The following is a 17,383-nucleotide window of genomic DNA, read 5'->3' on the forward strand; positions in this document are numbered from 1 at the left end:
ACATGTAAATGGAAATATTTGATTGGTAAAACAGTATATTGATGTACTACTGTCAATAATTGCATCGTACAGGGTAGGCCCTCAATGATTGATCTTTGCTCAGTGACTTGGGTGATCGTCATTCTTTCTTAATTGCATAGCTTTGCTCATTTTATCAACCACAGGTTTGTCTGGTCCAGACTTGATCAGGTACTTGCTGCCATGATGTAGCAGGAACAGTGATGACTGGGGAGATACACCACTCTTCATCCCTGTATATTGTCAATTTCCTAAAATCCCTGTGTTAAAGACTACCTACGTGGTCTAGTGGATAGAGAGGAATGTCAGGGGTTCGATCCCTGGCTGTGTCACACGGAGAGACGTTAAAAGATGGCGATCTGTAAATAATTGAGTCAGGTACCAGACAATCAAGGGATTGACATCATGAACATCGATCCACGCAATTGGGATCGATGACATGCATCAACCAAGTCATCGAGCCTGACCACAAGATCCTGTTAGTCACCTCTTACGACAAGCATACTGAGTTGGGTATCCACGTTAATCTGTGGCATGGCATCTTGGTAGGCCAACACTGTGAAACCGGCAGTATCCGGGCTAATACAAGTAGACACACATACACATTGCCATTTTAGGGAAATAATCTTGAACGCAACAGTAAACCCTAGTTCACCTAACCTCACTCTGTGTAAAAAAGGGGGCCACGGGTGGCCCAGTCGTCTTAGGCGCAGCAATTCGCTGTGCAGAGTTTTTTCCCATGGGCACGCCAGAAACCTATGATCGTGGGTTCGAATCCTAGTTCGCACCTATTATGTTTCTAGGTTTGTCAGCACCATACCCGTGCTTGTGGGTTTCACCGAAGTGGTAAACGTCTGAGACCTGCATCACTTCAGGCTTCCTCCCACATGAAGCTGACACGCCATGATATAACTGGAATACTGCTAAAAGGGACTTTAAACCCAACTCACTAACTCACTGTGTAAACAATGCGAATGAAGAAACCATGACTATGTTGTAGGCTCACAGTTCAGCTATACCCCCTGGATGTAATGACACCTCCCACTGTTTCAGATCCACTTCTGTTGGTCACTCTCCTACTGGACATCCCCGGTGCTGCTGACCGTGCTCTACAGACGAGGTGGGTCACATGGTGCAGAGTTGCGTCCCTTAGTCTTGTCAGGATCCAGTGATCTGGGTTTGATTCAAGATTTGCCCTGATTATGATTTGTTACCAAAGTGGTTAATGTTTTTTTAGACCTGCATCATGTCGGCCTATTCTCCCGATAGTCATTATACTCAATAAAATTACTCCTACCCTGAGGTAGCAGTGTTTAGAGCAACCTACCCCTGGAAAATGTCCCAACTGAGGAAACTCACCCCTGAGAATACAGTCTATTCAAATCACAGATGTCTAACATGGATTGGAAACCTATGAATTTAACTTGAAACCCAAGGCCCAAGTTTGATGTTTCAAAGGTTGGATAATGGTATGAACACTATCAGCCATGTTCACATGGTTGACGACCAGCCTTTTTTCTTCTTGTTCAAGTGCGTAAGTATAGTCAGAATACGGGACGATTTTCCAACTTCAAGATAAACCTAACGAAGAGCAAAATTTGTGGCCCAACATTGTTTTTGACCTTATATTTGTATTGTTTTATCTACATCCCTTCGAAAATCAGCTCAGGTCAAAGACATGCTCATGTTCAAATATTTAAAATGCTTCTGTAAGCATCTAAAATTAGCTTTTTCAACACATTTTAGCCTTACATTAGTGTTGTTATAAGTGCAATACATACAAAAGTGGGAATGAACAAAGTCTGTCTCATTCATATGAACATATCTGATAACTGTCGTAACAAGTTTGAAAGGTTTTGCTCCTTTCTCAGAATATGCAGATCCTGTCGTAAAACAAGGGCCGTTATCCTACCTTGTCCTTTAAAGCTGGACTGCCTCAGCTGGACATTCATAGCGGGAGGACATGCTTCTAGTTTTCTACTTTCTGTTTCATATACTGCAGGACAATGAAACATACAATGGAACATGGTTATAACATAAACATGCATGACATTAGATACTAATGGATATAACATGAAAATGGATATAACAAGATACTGAGGTATATTACTTTAACATGATATAACATGATGACATAGTGACTGATACAACATGGATATAGCCATAACATCCTGGTGGTTATAACTTGAACATAAATATAACCATAACATTTTGATGGTTATAACATGAACATAGATATAACCATAACATACTGATGGTCATAACATGAACATAGATATAACCATAACATACTGATGGTTATTACATGAACATAGATATAACCATAGGATACTGATGGTTCTTACATGAACATAGATATAACCATAACATACTGATGGTTATAACATGAACTTGGATACAACCATAACATACTGGTGGTTATAACATGAACATAGATACAACCATGATATACTGATGGTTATTGCATGAACTTGGATTTAACCATAACATGCTGATGGTTATAACATGAACATAGATACAACCATAACATACTGATGGTTATAACATGAACATAGATATAACCATAACATTTTGATGGTTATAACATGAACATAGATATAACCATAACATACTGATGGTTATAACATGAACATAGATACAACCATACCATACTGATGGTTATACCATGAACATGGATATAACCATAACATACTGATGGTTATAACATGAACATAGATATAACCATAACATACTGATGGTTATAACTTGAACATGGATATAGCCATAACATACTGATGGTTATACCATGAACATGGATATAACCATAACTTACTTATGGTTATAACATGAACATACATACAACCATAACATACTGATGGTTATGACATGAACATGGATATAACCATAACATACTGATGGTTATAACTTGAACATAGATATAACCATAACATTTTGATGGTTATAACATGAACATAGATATAACCATAACATACTGATGGTCATAATATGAACATGGATATAACCATAACATACTGATGGTTATTACATGAACATGGATATAACCATAACATACTGATGGTTATTACATGAACATAGATATAACCATAACATACTGATGGTTATAACATGAACATAGATATAACCATAACATTTTGATGGTTATGACATGAACATAGATATAACCATAACACACTGATGGTTATAACATGAAGATAGATACAACCATAACATACTGATGGTTATTACATGAACATAGATACAACCATAACATACTGATGGTTGTAACATGAACTTGGATACAACCATAACATACTGATGGTTATAACATGAAGATAGATACAACCATAACATACTGATGGTTGTAACATGAACTTGGATACAACCATAACATACTGATGGTTATAACATGAACGTGGATACAACTATAATATACTGATGGTTATTGCATGAACTTGGAATTAACCATAACATACTGATGGTTATAACATGAACATAGATATAACCATAACATACTGATGGTTATAACATGAACATAGATACAGGCATAACATACTGATGGTTATTACATGAACTTGGATACAACCATTACATACTGATGGTTATAACATGAACATAGATACAACCATAACATACTGATGGTTATTACATGAACTTGGATTTAACCTTTTCATACTGATGGTTATAACATGAACTTGGATACAACCATAACATACTGATGGTTATTACATGAACTTGGATACAACCATTACATACTGATGGTTATAACTTGAACTTGGATACAACCATAACATACTGATGGTTATTACATGAACTTGGATACAACCATTACATACTGATGGTTATAACATGAACATATATACAACCATAACATACTGATGGTTATAACATGAACATAGATACAACCATAACATCCTGATGGTTATAACATGAACATAGATACAACCATAACATCCTGATGGTTATAACATGAGCATAGATATAACCATAACATTCTGGTGGTTATAACATGAACATGGATACAACCATAACATACTGATGGTTATAACATGAACTTGGATACAACCATAACATACTGATGGTTATGACATGAACATAGATACAGGCATAACATACTGATGGTTATCACACAATGGTATATATAAGATATTATCAATGACACAACTTTCTTTACATCAATGATAATTCCGATTATCGATCTGTTTAGCCAGCTCTAATTGTGAGGCAGTTTCATTGTACAGGTTGCTCCGAGGAGATGTAGCTTGATCTCACCTAAGCAGTATCTCCTGTGGAAACAGTTCAGGATGATAATTCAATTTTCGACTAAGAATGCTTTGAGGGATCAGACGAGGAAGTAGTTTGTGCATTCATTCACAGCAGTGTGGAACCTTCCTCCCTCCCTGGGTTCCCTGATCCAGACTTGATTGTGTACAGTTCACCTTCTTGCAGCTGAAATATTGTGGCGCAAAACAACACTCATTCGTTCATTGTTTTCCTTGTTCTCCAGGGTACTTCAGCACGGAGGGGTTGACGACCATCGCCAAGTTCCTCATCTCCATCGGGATCATCTATGCTGTATCCTTCTTCACTAGAGGTATATGTTATATTCATAGTCATTCATTCTATGCTGGTCGTAACATGAGGATCCTTGGTTGAAATCGGCCCCAGTAATCTATGCTGGTCGTACCGTGAGGATCCTAGGTTCAAATAGGTCCCCGTAATCTATGCTGGTCGTAACATGGGTATTCTGGATTAAGATAGGCCCCAGTAATCTATGCTGGTCGTTCCGTGAGGATCCTGGATTAAAATAGGCCCCAGCAATCTATGCTGGTCGTAAGATGGGTATTCTCGATTAAAATAGGCCCCAGTAATCTATGCTGGTCGTTCCGTGAGGATCCTGGATTAAAATAGGCCCCAGCAATCTATGCTGGTCGTAAGATGGGTATTCTCGATTAAAATAGGCCCCAGCAATCTATGCTGATCGTAACATGGGTATTCTCTATTAAAATAGGCCCCAGCAATCTATGCTGGTCGTACTGTGAGGATTCTGTGTTCAAATCAACCCAGCAATCTATGCTGGTCTTACTGGGGGTATTCTGTGTTCAAATCAACCCAGCAATCTATGCTGGTCTTACTGGGGGTATTCTGTGTTCAAATCAACCCAGCAATCTATGCTGGTCTTACTGTGGGTATTCTGGGTTAGATAAAAAGGCCCTAGCACAGAACTGTACATAGAAATTCATTCACAAATAATTTTTCTCTTCGAAATTGATTGACAAAACAGCAGAAACCCGGAAGTGCTGTTTCCCTCACATTGTTGTATCCCCTATATCCATGACTCCAAAATGGTGGGGGGGGGGACTAACATGCTGACTTTGGCATTATTGCACACAAGAGGGGATATCCAGAGGTTTGGCGCCACTTTGGCCTAAGAAGACATAATAGCTCACAATATATTGTAAAATGTATCCAAATACAGATACCCGTGTCGCAATGTATTCCCATGCAATGTTTGTGTTGTGTTCTAAAGTTGCTGCCACTTGTTCCATTCCTTGTCCAGGTATTGGCCGCTTCTCTAACCCGGACTACATGACCTTCATCTCAACATTGATGACATGTGAGAGATCACTCACCGAGGCCAACAGGGTGAGTCCTCTAACTTCAGCACGACCTCGAGGTACTGCTTCCTCACAAGGAGTGTATTTGTTTTCAGTAATAACATTGCAAAGAAGAATTGTTTTGTTTCGATTGCGTGGGTCGATGCTCATCATGTCAATCACTGGATTGTCTGGTCCAGACTCGATTATTTTACAGACCGCCGTCATATAGCTGGAATATTGCTGAGTGCGGCGTTAAACAACAAACAAACAAACACAATTTTCATGTATATTTCATGCCCAGAGTAATGTTCTGATTGTCTTATATTTGTTTTCCTCAGCGAGCTTTGTGGCGTTATGACTACGAGTTCTGGGCGTGGCCAGTTGATTTCCGCTGGACTGATGTCAATCAAGGGTAAGACTTTCTAATAATTACAAGTCTCCCAAAGTATCACCCTTGTCCTGTGGTGATTATCAACAGTCCGCTGAAAACTTGGAACAGCAAATTCAGCTGGACTGTGCGCCAGATAAGCTGTGTAACTGTGAAAGACATGGCAGGAAATCGACATCACCCAATACATTTTGAGTTGCCTGTGTACATATGCACTGAGTCGGAAATGATTGTTAAATATATACATGGTTTGGGCCCTTGTTTGACCTTTCGGACATGGTGTATAGGACCCCTGATTGTGGGCAAAAGACATAGATCAAGTTTTCCAAAAGATAATAATAATAATTTACAGTGTACATAATAGACAGCTTATTCACAACCAAGTCACCTCATTGTCTTAATTACAGCCAATAGACTGGAGCCAGGTGATTGAAAATATTCTACTTGAAAGAGGTTAAAGAATAAGTATTCTTTCTCATTACTATAGTTAATCTGTCAGACAGATTGGCTGTAGTAATAAGAAAGAATCAGGTGGCCCTTAATGTCTTTTGAGTAGTATAATATGTAATATGTCCTTAGCAACCGATGCTTGTCATTAGAGGCGACTTAATTAATCTGGCGATCTCATTCGCTGTCTTGGTTCATTGCGTGTCATCATGACCCAACAACAGGGGATGTTGCTCTTTATATCAACCCCTGATTTGCCTGGCCAAGACTCGATTATTTACAGGCCAACATCACTAGGCAGGAACTGCAAAGTTAAGTAAGAAACAGACAGGCATTATCTAGGTGAGCTATATTAACTTACTTTAACAACAGTTGTTGATGGTTTGTGCAGGGACGTGAAGAAGGCCAAGCCACATTTACTTACTTTAACAACAGTTGTTGATGGTTTGTACAGAGATGTGAAGAAGGCCAAGCAACATTTACTTACTTTAACAACAGTTGTTGATGGTTTGTACAGAGATGTGAAGAAGGCCAAGCCACATTTACTTACTTTAACAACAGTTGTTGATGGTTTGTACAGAGATGTGAAGAAGGCCAAGCCACATTTACTTACTTTAACAACAGTTGTTAATGGTTTGTACAGGGATGTGAAGAAGGCCAAGCCACATTTACTTACTTTAACAACAGTTGTTAATGGTTTGTACAGGGACGTGAAGAAGGCCAAGCCACATTTACTTACTTAAACAACAGTTGTTGATGGTTTGTACAGAGATGTGAAGAAGGCCAAGCCACATTTACTTACTTTAACAACTGTTGTTGATGGTTTGTACAGGGACGTGAAGAAGGCCAAGCTACATTAACTTACTTTAACAACAGTTGTTAATGGTTTGTACAGGGATGTGAAGAAGGCCAAGCCACATTTACTTACTTTAACAACAGTTGTTGATGGTTTGTACAGGGATGTGAAGAAGGCCAAGCCACATTTACTTACTTTAACAACAGTTGTTGATGATTTGAGAAGGGATGTGAAGAAGGCCATGCCACATTTACTTACTTTAAGAACAGTTGTTGATGGTTTGTACAGGGATGTGAAGAAGGCCAAGCCACATTTACTTACTTTAACAACAGTTGTTAATGGTTTGTACAGAGATGTGAAGAAGGCCAAGCCACATTTACTTACTTAAACAATGGTTGTTGATGGTTTGTACAGAGATGTGAAGGAGGCCAAGCCACATTTACTTACTTTAACAACAGTTGTTGATGGTTTGTACAGGGATGTGAAGAAGGCCAAGCCGCATTTACTTACTTTAACAACAGTTGTTGATGGTTTGTACAGGGATGTGAAGAAGGCCAAGCCACATTTACTTACTTTAACAACAGTTGTTGATGGTTTGTACAGGGATGTGAAGAAGGCCAAGCCACATTTACTTACTTTAAGAACAGTTGTTGATGGTTTGTACAGGGATGTGAAGAAGGCCAAGCCACATTTACTTACTTTAACAACAGTTGTTGATTGTTTGTACAGGGATGTGAAGAAGGCCAAGCCACATTTACTTACTTTAACAACAGTTGTTGATGGTTTGTACAGGGATGTGAAGAAGGCCAAGGTTCAGATCCCCCGGTCGTCCCGCGTCCAGCCGGCCAGTGCCATCTCAACACTGCCCTGCAACATCATCAGGTAGGTGCATCGGTGGCCCTCACAGTTCTGTGTCCAAGGAATGGCCAGGGAGAGCACTGATCCAGAGTATTGGATGCTGTCTGGGATGAAATAAGCATTTATGCCTGTAGTCATGCTGGACCTTTGAGTCTGTCAATCACTTACATAATATATATTGATGACATGAGTGACCAATGACCGATCATCACAATGACACGAGTGACCAATACTTGATCATCACATTGACACAAGTAACTGATGCTTGATCATCACATTAACACAAGTGACAGATGACCAATCATCACACTGACACAAGTGACCGATGACCAATCATCACACTGACACAAGTGACGGATGCCTGATCATCACATTAACACAAGTGACCGATGACCAATCATTACCCTGACACGAGTGACGGATGCTCGATCATCACATTGACACAAGTGACCGATGACCAATCATCACATTGATACAAGTGAATATTGCTCGATCATCGCATTGACACCAGTAACCGATGCTCGATCATCACATTGACACAAGTAACCGATGACCAATCATCACATTGACACAAGTAACCGTTGCTCGATCATTCTATTGACACAAGTGACCAATGTAACCATGTATTTGTCTAGTGTACTTGCGCGAAAGTACATTTATCACTGGCTTCATGTGATAAACATGACTCAGGTTTATAAAAAGTGATTCTAAGTATGCCTTCAAGGCATTGGGTTCATATTTTAATCATGCCATTGTGTTTTGAAAGTGCCATTGTAACTCTACAACAAAGCATTTCAAACTATTTAAGTTTTCTAACTGAATGTTTTTATCTGGTTTCAGTTATGTTGCCATTCACACTTTCGGCCGCAGGATGGTCTACCCCGGCACAACCTCCATCATGAAAACACTAATCAGTAAGTTCTGTAGGGTCACCCTCCGTTATCCAGGGTAGTATCTGCAGTCTGTGTCCTGGACCCATTCGCCAACACACAGTCAACCGTGTCACACAGTGTTACCCCCTGTACTCACAAGGCAGTTCATGTGACAAGCGGGACACTGGTGGCCCAGTCATCAAAAGTGCCGCAATTTCTTGTCAGAAATCTATGGTCGTGGGTTTGAATCCTGGTTAGACCCGATTATGTCTTTAGGTTTGTTCGTGCTCAAGGGTTTTACCAAAGTGGTAAATGTCTAAGACCTGAATCACTTCAGGCTTTCCTCCCACATAAGCTGACACGCCGTGGAATACTGTTCAAATTGGTGTTAAATCCAACTCACTCACTTGTTACAAACTTTTGTAGCAACAGTGCAAATGTGGACAGTTGTCTAATGTGCCGTAATTGTTTATGCAGAGGGGGCACGGGTGGCCCAGTTGTCTAAGGCGACGTGATTCGCTGTGCAGAGTTGCGTCCCTTGGGCACGCCAGAAACCTTTGATTGTAGGTTTGAATCCCAGTTCACCCCGGGTATGTTTCTAGGTTTGTCAGCACCATACCTGTGCTCGTGGGTTTCACTGAAGTGGTAAACGTCTGAGACTTGCATCACTTCGAGCTTTCCTCCCACATTAAGCTGACATGCCGTGATGTAACTGGAATACTGTTAAAAGCGGCGTTAAACCCAACTCACTCACTGTTTATGCAGAGTCGTGTCCCTTGGGCGGGCCAGGAACATTTAAGTTCCTGTCCCAGACTTGCCCAGATTGTAATTCTTGGTTTGTTGACACCATACATATTCTCACAGGTGTCACAAAAATGGTACTCGTTCAAGACCTGCATCACTTTGGACTTTCTTCCCATATCAAACTGTGACTAAATGGATTGGGCGGTCAGGCTCGTCGACTTGATAACATGTCATCATAACCCAACGACATGGACCATTGCTCATGATATCAATCACTGGATTGTCTGGTCCAGACGCTTTTTATGTAAAGGCCCATGTCATAAATCTGGAATATTGCTGAATAAACAACAAACAAAGAATTTTAAGAAACAAATCACATGTACTTGATAAGGAGTGGAATCGAAGGAAACTGTTGTTGACATGTTGGAAGACTGATTGTAACTGCTATCTTTTGTAGGTGACACTCTCATACAGAACAGAGCCAAGCTGATAGAAGAGGTAGGGATGGTGTTTGCTGCTGATGCTTTGTACCAGAGTCAGGGTCTGTATAGGACTTATAATGGAGACTCAGGTGGCCCAGTCATTTAACATGTTTAAGGCGCCATAAGACATTTTGCAGAGTTGTTTCCCTTAGAAACCTTTGATTGTAGTTTGAATCCCAGATTCGGCCAGATTATGTCTCTAAGTTTGTCACCGAAGTGGTAAGCATCTAAGAGTACTATAGGGTTAAACACCAAGGACATCCCTCGAAAACTGGTAGTCTGTATTTACAGAAACATGGCGTCCGAGCGAAGGTGGTAACAGAGGACAACAACGACATTGACACCATGTTCCTGGACCGACGCAGCGTCAAGTCAGGAAATGGCAACACACTGGTATGTTGAGGGTTGTCATTTGAACATCCAGAGTTCTGAACTGACAACTGTAATTCTTTTACTGCAGCTGCCTACTCGCTCGTAAGTTTGTTCTTTCTGGAAATGATGAATGGCCACAGCAAAATATCTCAAAACCAGAAACTTTTATGTCTGAAAATTGTTGTCATTGCTGGTTGTTTTTCTTGTAAAAACTAGACATACTGTGACAGTTTCATCACATTTGTTTTGTGGTTCAGAAGTGCCTTTGACATGTACCATCGCTTTAAACCTTAATGAGAAGCCTCCGTGCAGTTGGAGGAAATATGTTTGGAAGGCTTGATGATGAGATTCTAATCCGTGATAACTAACGGCAGAACATATATGTGTTTGTAAAGCTCCATGGCGTGTCTCATACATTCTGACTTGTTGTCTAGGTGATCTGCTGTGAGGGCAATGCTGGCTTCTATGAGATAGGCTGCTGTGGGACCCCGATGGATCTCAACTACTCCATACTAGGATGGAACCACCCAGGATTTGGTGGAAGCTCTGTAAGTTCTGGCATCGTCCGAAATTTATGTTTGAAATATTATTCATATCTTTTTGTCAGTCAGCACCATATACATACACATGGGTTTCACCCTTTGTTCCATTCCTCCTTGCAGGGAAAATTGAGTGTCTTGTAGCTGTGTGAAAAATGTTCCATTACAAATAGCTACGATTGTTACCCTGTTGCATTTGCACTACAAAATGGCGACAGTCGTCAGCTTGTGTCATTCAAATTTACAAAATAGCATCAATAGAATAGGTTAGAATTGGTCTTCAGCAACCCATGCTTGCCATAAGAGGCGACTATGCTTGTCGTAAGAGGTGACTAACGGGATCGGGTTGTCAGGTTCGCTGACTTGGTTAATGCATGTCATACTTACCCAATTGCATGGATGGATGCTCATGATGTCAGTCACTGGATTGTCTGGTCCAGACTCGATTATTTAGAAACTGACATCATAAAGCAGGAATATTGCTAATGCGGCGTTAAACATTTAAAGAACAAATAAACAAATTGTGGACAACACCTCCATGGGGATTCTGGGTTAGAATGGGTCCCCAGCAACTAATACTTGGCGAACGACAGGAATGGATTCAGTTTTCAGATTCTGACTGCATTTGACATATGTCATAATATCAACCACAGATTTGTCTGCTCCAGAATCGATTATTTACAGGCACCCATCATGTAACATGACTATTGCTGTGCGAGGTGTTAAGCAACAATGGTAATTTGTTAACAGAAGTAAGTGTTTTGATTAATACCTGCCACCACTGTATGATACAACCTTCGTACCACGATACAATGTATGATTAGTTTGTGTCTTGTGTCCACAGGGAATTCCGTTCCCTGACCAGGAACAGAACGCCATCGATGCTGTCATGCAGTACGCCATTCACAAGCTGGGATTTCAGCCACAGAACATCATCATATTCGCCTGGTCTATCGGCGGGTACTCCGCCAGTTGGGCTGCCATGAACTATCCTGATATTAAGTACATGGTAGGTTGCTGCACAGAAGGTTTGCTATGGTGGGTTGCTATGGATATATCATTTGTTGATATGGTTGTTTGCTATTGATACATGGTGGATTGATGCAGACATATTACATTAAGTAATACGTTACCACTGTTATACCGAGGCTGCTGCTGCTATAGCGAAATCTACCACAGAGATCTCAATTACCTCATGCAGCACGTGCGTAGCCACCTAGCTGCCATGTGACACCCTTCACTCTTGTCTCTTCGCTTGCTCTAGCAAGACGTACAATAAACTGCTCAAGCGTTCCTGTTTTTCCGACCATTCGGTGATATTTATTACTGTTTATTCTCTCTAATAAACTGTGTTTTTACGGGGCGTTTGCTGTAACTACGCTTGGAAATATTTTTCCCGCCAAAAGGAAATATTTTTCCCGCCCTTTTTTTCTATATACTTGCGGGGTGTCTCGTATGCACGTTGCGTCTTACGTTCCCCTGTTCTAGTATATCTTGGGGTTTTTACATCACTTATTCCTCTATATGTTATATGTGTATGTTCTATATTCCCATTGCTCGTTTATTTTCTTGTGAAAATACTCGTTTGTGACTATTTGTGGTGCGTGTGTTGTAACCATGTTTTGCTCTTTGTTTATAGTACAAACAAAATGTCTGACATGGATGTTTCGCCGTCCTCCACCCCCGCAACCAGGAGCTGCGGGGTGTGCCGCAAGCGAGCGCTACCGGCTCTATGTGCAGTCCGTTTCCACCCCTGTGGTGGCCGGCTCGTCCGGTCGGGGTCCCCTTGCGGGTACCACCACCACGGCTGCGGCGGATCCCTTGGCGGCCCGTGGGCTGTCCGGGGATTCCGTCGCTGCATTACTTGCATAACTTGTGGACTCCAAGCTGGCGGCCTTATCTCAGGATAGGCCGCTGGCTGTTCCGTCCCCGGCCACTTTGGTGGCCGCGGGGTCCACCGGTACGGCGGCGGCTCCCGTGGTCACCGGTCCTTCCCCCGAACCGTTGCACCCGCTATCGGTTAAGGACCGCGTGGCCATGGTTTATGACCTTTTTGAGGACATGCCCCGGCCGGTACCGCGGGGAATCCACGACTGTGGGTTCCTCCGAGGTATACGATGAGTCTTCCGACATGGCTTTCCCCGCATCAACCTTGCTGCGCGGTATCAAGCCTTCCTTGGAGAACGCCTTCGTGGCGGCCTCCGGTCGGGGTCTCCCGTTGCCTCCGACGTCGTGGAGAAAGGGTTTATTCCCGGTACATGACCTTGCCTTTCCCGAGGCTGGTCCTACCGCGGAGGCCCATGTTGAGCGGTTGGGTGTCCGTGCCCCACCGGCTGCTACGGTAACGCAAGCTACCTTGCACCAGCTGGACGCCCTCGCTCGGCACTCCATGTCTCACGGAGACACTTACTTGGCTGCAGCGGCCAGTCTGGTCGAAGGTTCTCCCACGGACCGTGACCAGCGCATTTACATCTGCCTGCTCAGTTTAAATGCTTCCCTGGAGTACGTTGCCGAGGACTCTCGGCACACACTTGCTCTTGTTGGGTCCCTGCATAGGCGCCTGGGTGCCGCTCCTAACCGGAGCGCGCCCCAGGCTGCTGCGGCCGGTAGGTCTCAGGGGTCGGGTTCTTCTTCCTCTGGGAAGTAGCCCCGCCCTGAGGGCTCCGGTATGGGCTATCAGCTGCCCTTTCGCGGGAAGACGGGGAACTGGGGGAAGCCCAAGTCGTCTAAGGATGGCAAGGGCCCCTCCAGGTGACTCTCATTGGAGGGGTTCGTATGCCGACAGCGCCAACTTCGGTTGGCCCTAAGGCGAACCCGAGTCACTTGGCCCTGAACAGTTGCGCCTGCCGCAGCCTGTCAGGCCCCCCTTTCCTTCCCCAGTGGGAGCCAGACTCCAGACTTACTGGGAGAATTGGGAACAAGTGTTCGACGACCCGTGGGTGGTCAACACGATTCGGTACGGCTATCGGCTTGATCTCAAAGCGAATCCGCCGCTCACAGTTGCCCCGTCGGCAGGTTTCTATTCGGAAACCGATCTTCCCTTCCTCGCCGATGCCATCGGCAGGTTGGTGGAGAAGAGGGCAGTTCGGGAGTTAGCTCTACCAGAAATAACACTGGGGTTTTACTCCAGGATATTTCTAGTTCCCAAGAAGGACAGTGCCGAACTCAGAATGATTCACAACGTGAAATCGTTCAACGAGTTCTACCTGCGCAAGCCGCCCAAGTTCAGAATGTTGAGCTTGGAGGACCTGAAAGCACTGATCATGCCGGCCGACTGGCTCGCTTCGATCGACCTGAAGGATGCTTATCTGCATGTTCCGATTCACCCGGATCATCACAAGTATCTCAGGTTTGTCTTTCAAGGCAGGCACTACGAATGGGTTGTACTCCCATTCGGTCTTTCATCCGCTCCCTGGCTGTTCACCCGGTTAACCACCCCCATAGTGGGGTTCCTCCACCGGAGGGGTGTCCGGTACTTCGCGTACCTGGACGACTCGCTAGTAGCAAATCGAATGACGGACACCCTGTCACGCCATCTCGTTTTCGCACGTCGGCTCTAGGAGCAATTGGGGTGGATTGTCAATCTCCCCAAGAGCGAGTTAACCCCTTCTCAGAACTTGCAGTTCATCGGAGGTCGGTTCAACACGGTGTCCCATCGCCTCTTTGTCCCCCCAGACCGGTGGCACAAAATTCAGGCGATGATTGCCAAAGTCTTAGCGGTGCAACAGACTGTTCACTTTTGGGAACAGCTGTTAGGGCTACTTGTATCAGCCCAGGCCTGCACCGAACGGGGTCGGCTCCAACTCCGCCCGCTGCAACGGTTTTTAATCCAGTTGTTAGCTACGGAGGTGAACAGTGCGACCGTCGCCCTCCCGGATCGGCTCCGACCGCATCTGGAGTGGTGGACAGTCCCTTACAATGTCGTATCAGGAGTCTCTATGCGGCCCTACCGGGCTACGTTGAACCTGTATACAGACGCCTCTCTAGTGGGCTGGGGCGCCCATCTAGAGGGGGAGGTGAGCTCGGGGCTGTGGTGCGTAGACGAACTAGGTCTTCACATCAATTGTCTCGAGTTCAAGGCAGTGATCAACGCAGTCAATCACTGGAAGCATCGTCTCGTCGACGCCCGGCTCATGCTGGCGACAGACAACACGACGGTAGTGTCCTATGTGAACAAACTGGGGGGAACCCACAGTCACTCGCTACTCGATCTCACGTTCGAGTTTTACGCTCTGGTGGACAGTGTCCCGTGCCAGATACGCGCCCGTCACATCCCAGGTGTGCGGAACGTACTGGCCGACGCTGTATCGAGGCCTCAGGATCCGAGCCCCACAGAGTGGATGCTGAACCCAGTAGTGTTTCAGTGGCTGTGTGAACGTTTGGGTCGTCCGATGGTCGACCTGTTCGCAACGCGGTTCAACAATCAACTCCCGTTGTTTGTATCACCAGTCCCGGACCCGAGGGCCATCGATCACGATGCTCTCGCGTTAGACTGGACGGGCTTGGACGCTTATGCTTATCCGCCGACAGCGTTGATACCACACATTCTAAGCCGGCTCCGAGGAGTTCGCTGTCGAATGTTACTGATCGCGCCCATGTGGCCGAACAGATCGTGGTACCCCGACTTGCTGACCCAGGTCACGCAGTCGCCACTTCCACTGCCTGTGAGACCGGATCTCTTGATCCACCCTCACACCCGTCAGCTTCATCCAAACGCAGGGCAGTTCAATCTGCACGCGTGGATGTTGTCACCGAGCGTCTGAGGAGTAAAGGTTTTTCTCGCCGGGCGTCTCGGGCATACGTTAGTATGCATCGTGATTCTACCCAGAAGGTGTATAATGCACGTTGGGTTATTTTCAGGAAGTGGTGTTGTAAACATCACATTCATTCGCCAGATAAGGTATCTGTGCAGGATATTGCGCGTTTCATGTCTCACTTGCGAGAGACCCGGAAACTCTCCGGGGGTTCCATTGCCAACTATGTCTCGTCCGTTGCTACGGTACGGGACGTTGCTATGGGTACCAGTCTCTCCAAAGAGCCGGTGATACGTGGTATTATCAAGGGTTTCAAACAGCACGATCTTAAGAAGGGCCGCCTTCGGGCACCGGCCTGGGATCTTTCCCTAGTGTTGCAATCACTTACGGAAGCTCCGTATGAACCCTTGCATAGTGCTTCGTTCCGGCATGTGACTTGGAAAACAGCATTTCTCCTCTCCTTTGCCACGGCGGCACGCGTATCCGAAATTCATGCACTCGATGTCGCCAAGGTACGATTCGATAGGGGTGACGAAGGAGCGGTCCGCCTGGGCCTGCTCATGGGCTTCGTCGCCGAGAATCGGGCAAACGGAGAGAGAATTCACTGTAAGATCACTCAAAGAAATCTTACATCCTGCTGATACTGAGGACAGAGCGCTGTGTCCGGTTAGGGCCCTTAAGTATTATCTTAAGGCTTCGAATGAACGTAGACAAGGGCGTGACCGTCTGTTCATATCGTGTAACCCTACTCGCACGGTTGACATAACTCGCAACTCGATTGCGTTGTGGCTTCGTTCTGTCATCAATCTGGCGTACCGGTCTCGGGGGTTACCGGTAGCGGGGTCAAACCCGCACGAGATCAGGGCGCTAGCGGCAACATTTGCCCTACACTCGAATATCTCTGTTCGCAGAATATTACGAGGTTGTTACTGGCGTTCTGACTCGGTTTTTGCCAATCATTACCTCAAACAGGTCGCTGATGCCGTCGTGGAGAGTGTGCACCGTCTTGGCCCGCGGATCGCGGCGCAAGCGGGCACCTAAGGGGTGTGCCCAGCGCAATTCCGAACTCCTCAGGCGTCAGACCTTGCACGGTGGTCAATCTGGGTCGTCTCCAATGTTCCCACTGCCGTGGGTTCAGGAGTTGGGGTCCCGCAAACCAGCGCACTCACACCACAGGTGAGGGCGGCTTTTTGTGTGCTTTGTCCTTATTTGTATTTTGACAATTATGTATTTAATTGTCTGTCGTGTATCCCAACCTTGTGATGCATGCTTACAAATACTGGAATTAGGTCACGCGCCTAATGCATACTTTATGTAGGCTTGCTCTGGGATATACGGTCTGAATGAAATTAATTTCCCTCTTTTCGACTGTTTAACCTGATCTAAGATTAAGCTCACGTGGATACAGTGTTCTCATCCGCTGCGGCGATGAAATACCTATCCAGTGGGGCCGTTTGGAGTCACCAATCGTTTTGGCAATGACGATTGAGCCTTACGGTATGCGCTTGACAGTGCTTTGGTATTCCTATAGGGTAAC

At 44.6% G+C, this 17,383-nt stretch overlaps 1 protein-coding gene across 1 annotated transcript in view; it reads left to right on the forward strand.

The window, feature by feature from the left end:
- Nucleotides 1-17,383, forward strand: part of LOC139458606 (phosphatidylserine lipase ABHD16A-like) — a 32,782-nt gene that overhangs the window by 3,334 nt on the left and 12,065 nt on the right. Inside the window, exons 3-12 of the mRNA XM_071240032.1 lie at nucleotides 1,072-1,138; nucleotides 4,502-4,588; nucleotides 5,555-5,640; nucleotides 5,933-6,006; nucleotides 8,018-8,107; nucleotides 8,924-8,997; nucleotides 10,157-10,197; nucleotides 10,473-10,574; nucleotides 10,988-11,101; nucleotides 11,937-12,101. Of these exons, the coding sequence (XP_071096133.1) occupies nucleotides 1,072-1,138; nucleotides 4,502-4,588; nucleotides 5,555-5,640; nucleotides 5,933-6,006; nucleotides 8,018-8,107; nucleotides 8,924-8,997; nucleotides 10,157-10,197; nucleotides 10,473-10,574; nucleotides 10,988-11,101; nucleotides 11,937-12,101 (900 nt within the window). The remainder of the gene's footprint in view (nucleotides 1-1,071; nucleotides 1,139-4,501; nucleotides 4,589-5,554; nucleotides 5,641-5,932; nucleotides 6,007-8,017; nucleotides 8,108-8,923; nucleotides 8,998-10,156; nucleotides 10,198-10,472; nucleotides 10,575-10,987; nucleotides 11,102-11,936; nucleotides 12,102-17,383) is intronic.

The sequence above is a fragment of the Haliotis cracherodii genome, unplaced genomic scaffold (genome assembly GCF_022045235.1).
Source record: "Haliotis cracherodii isolate W230 unplaced genomic scaffold, xgHalCrac1.p SCAF_13, whole genome shotgun sequence".
In the NCBI taxonomy this organism is placed as follows: domain Eukaryota; kingdom Metazoa; phylum Mollusca; class Gastropoda; order Lepetellida; family Haliotidae; genus Haliotis; species Haliotis cracherodii.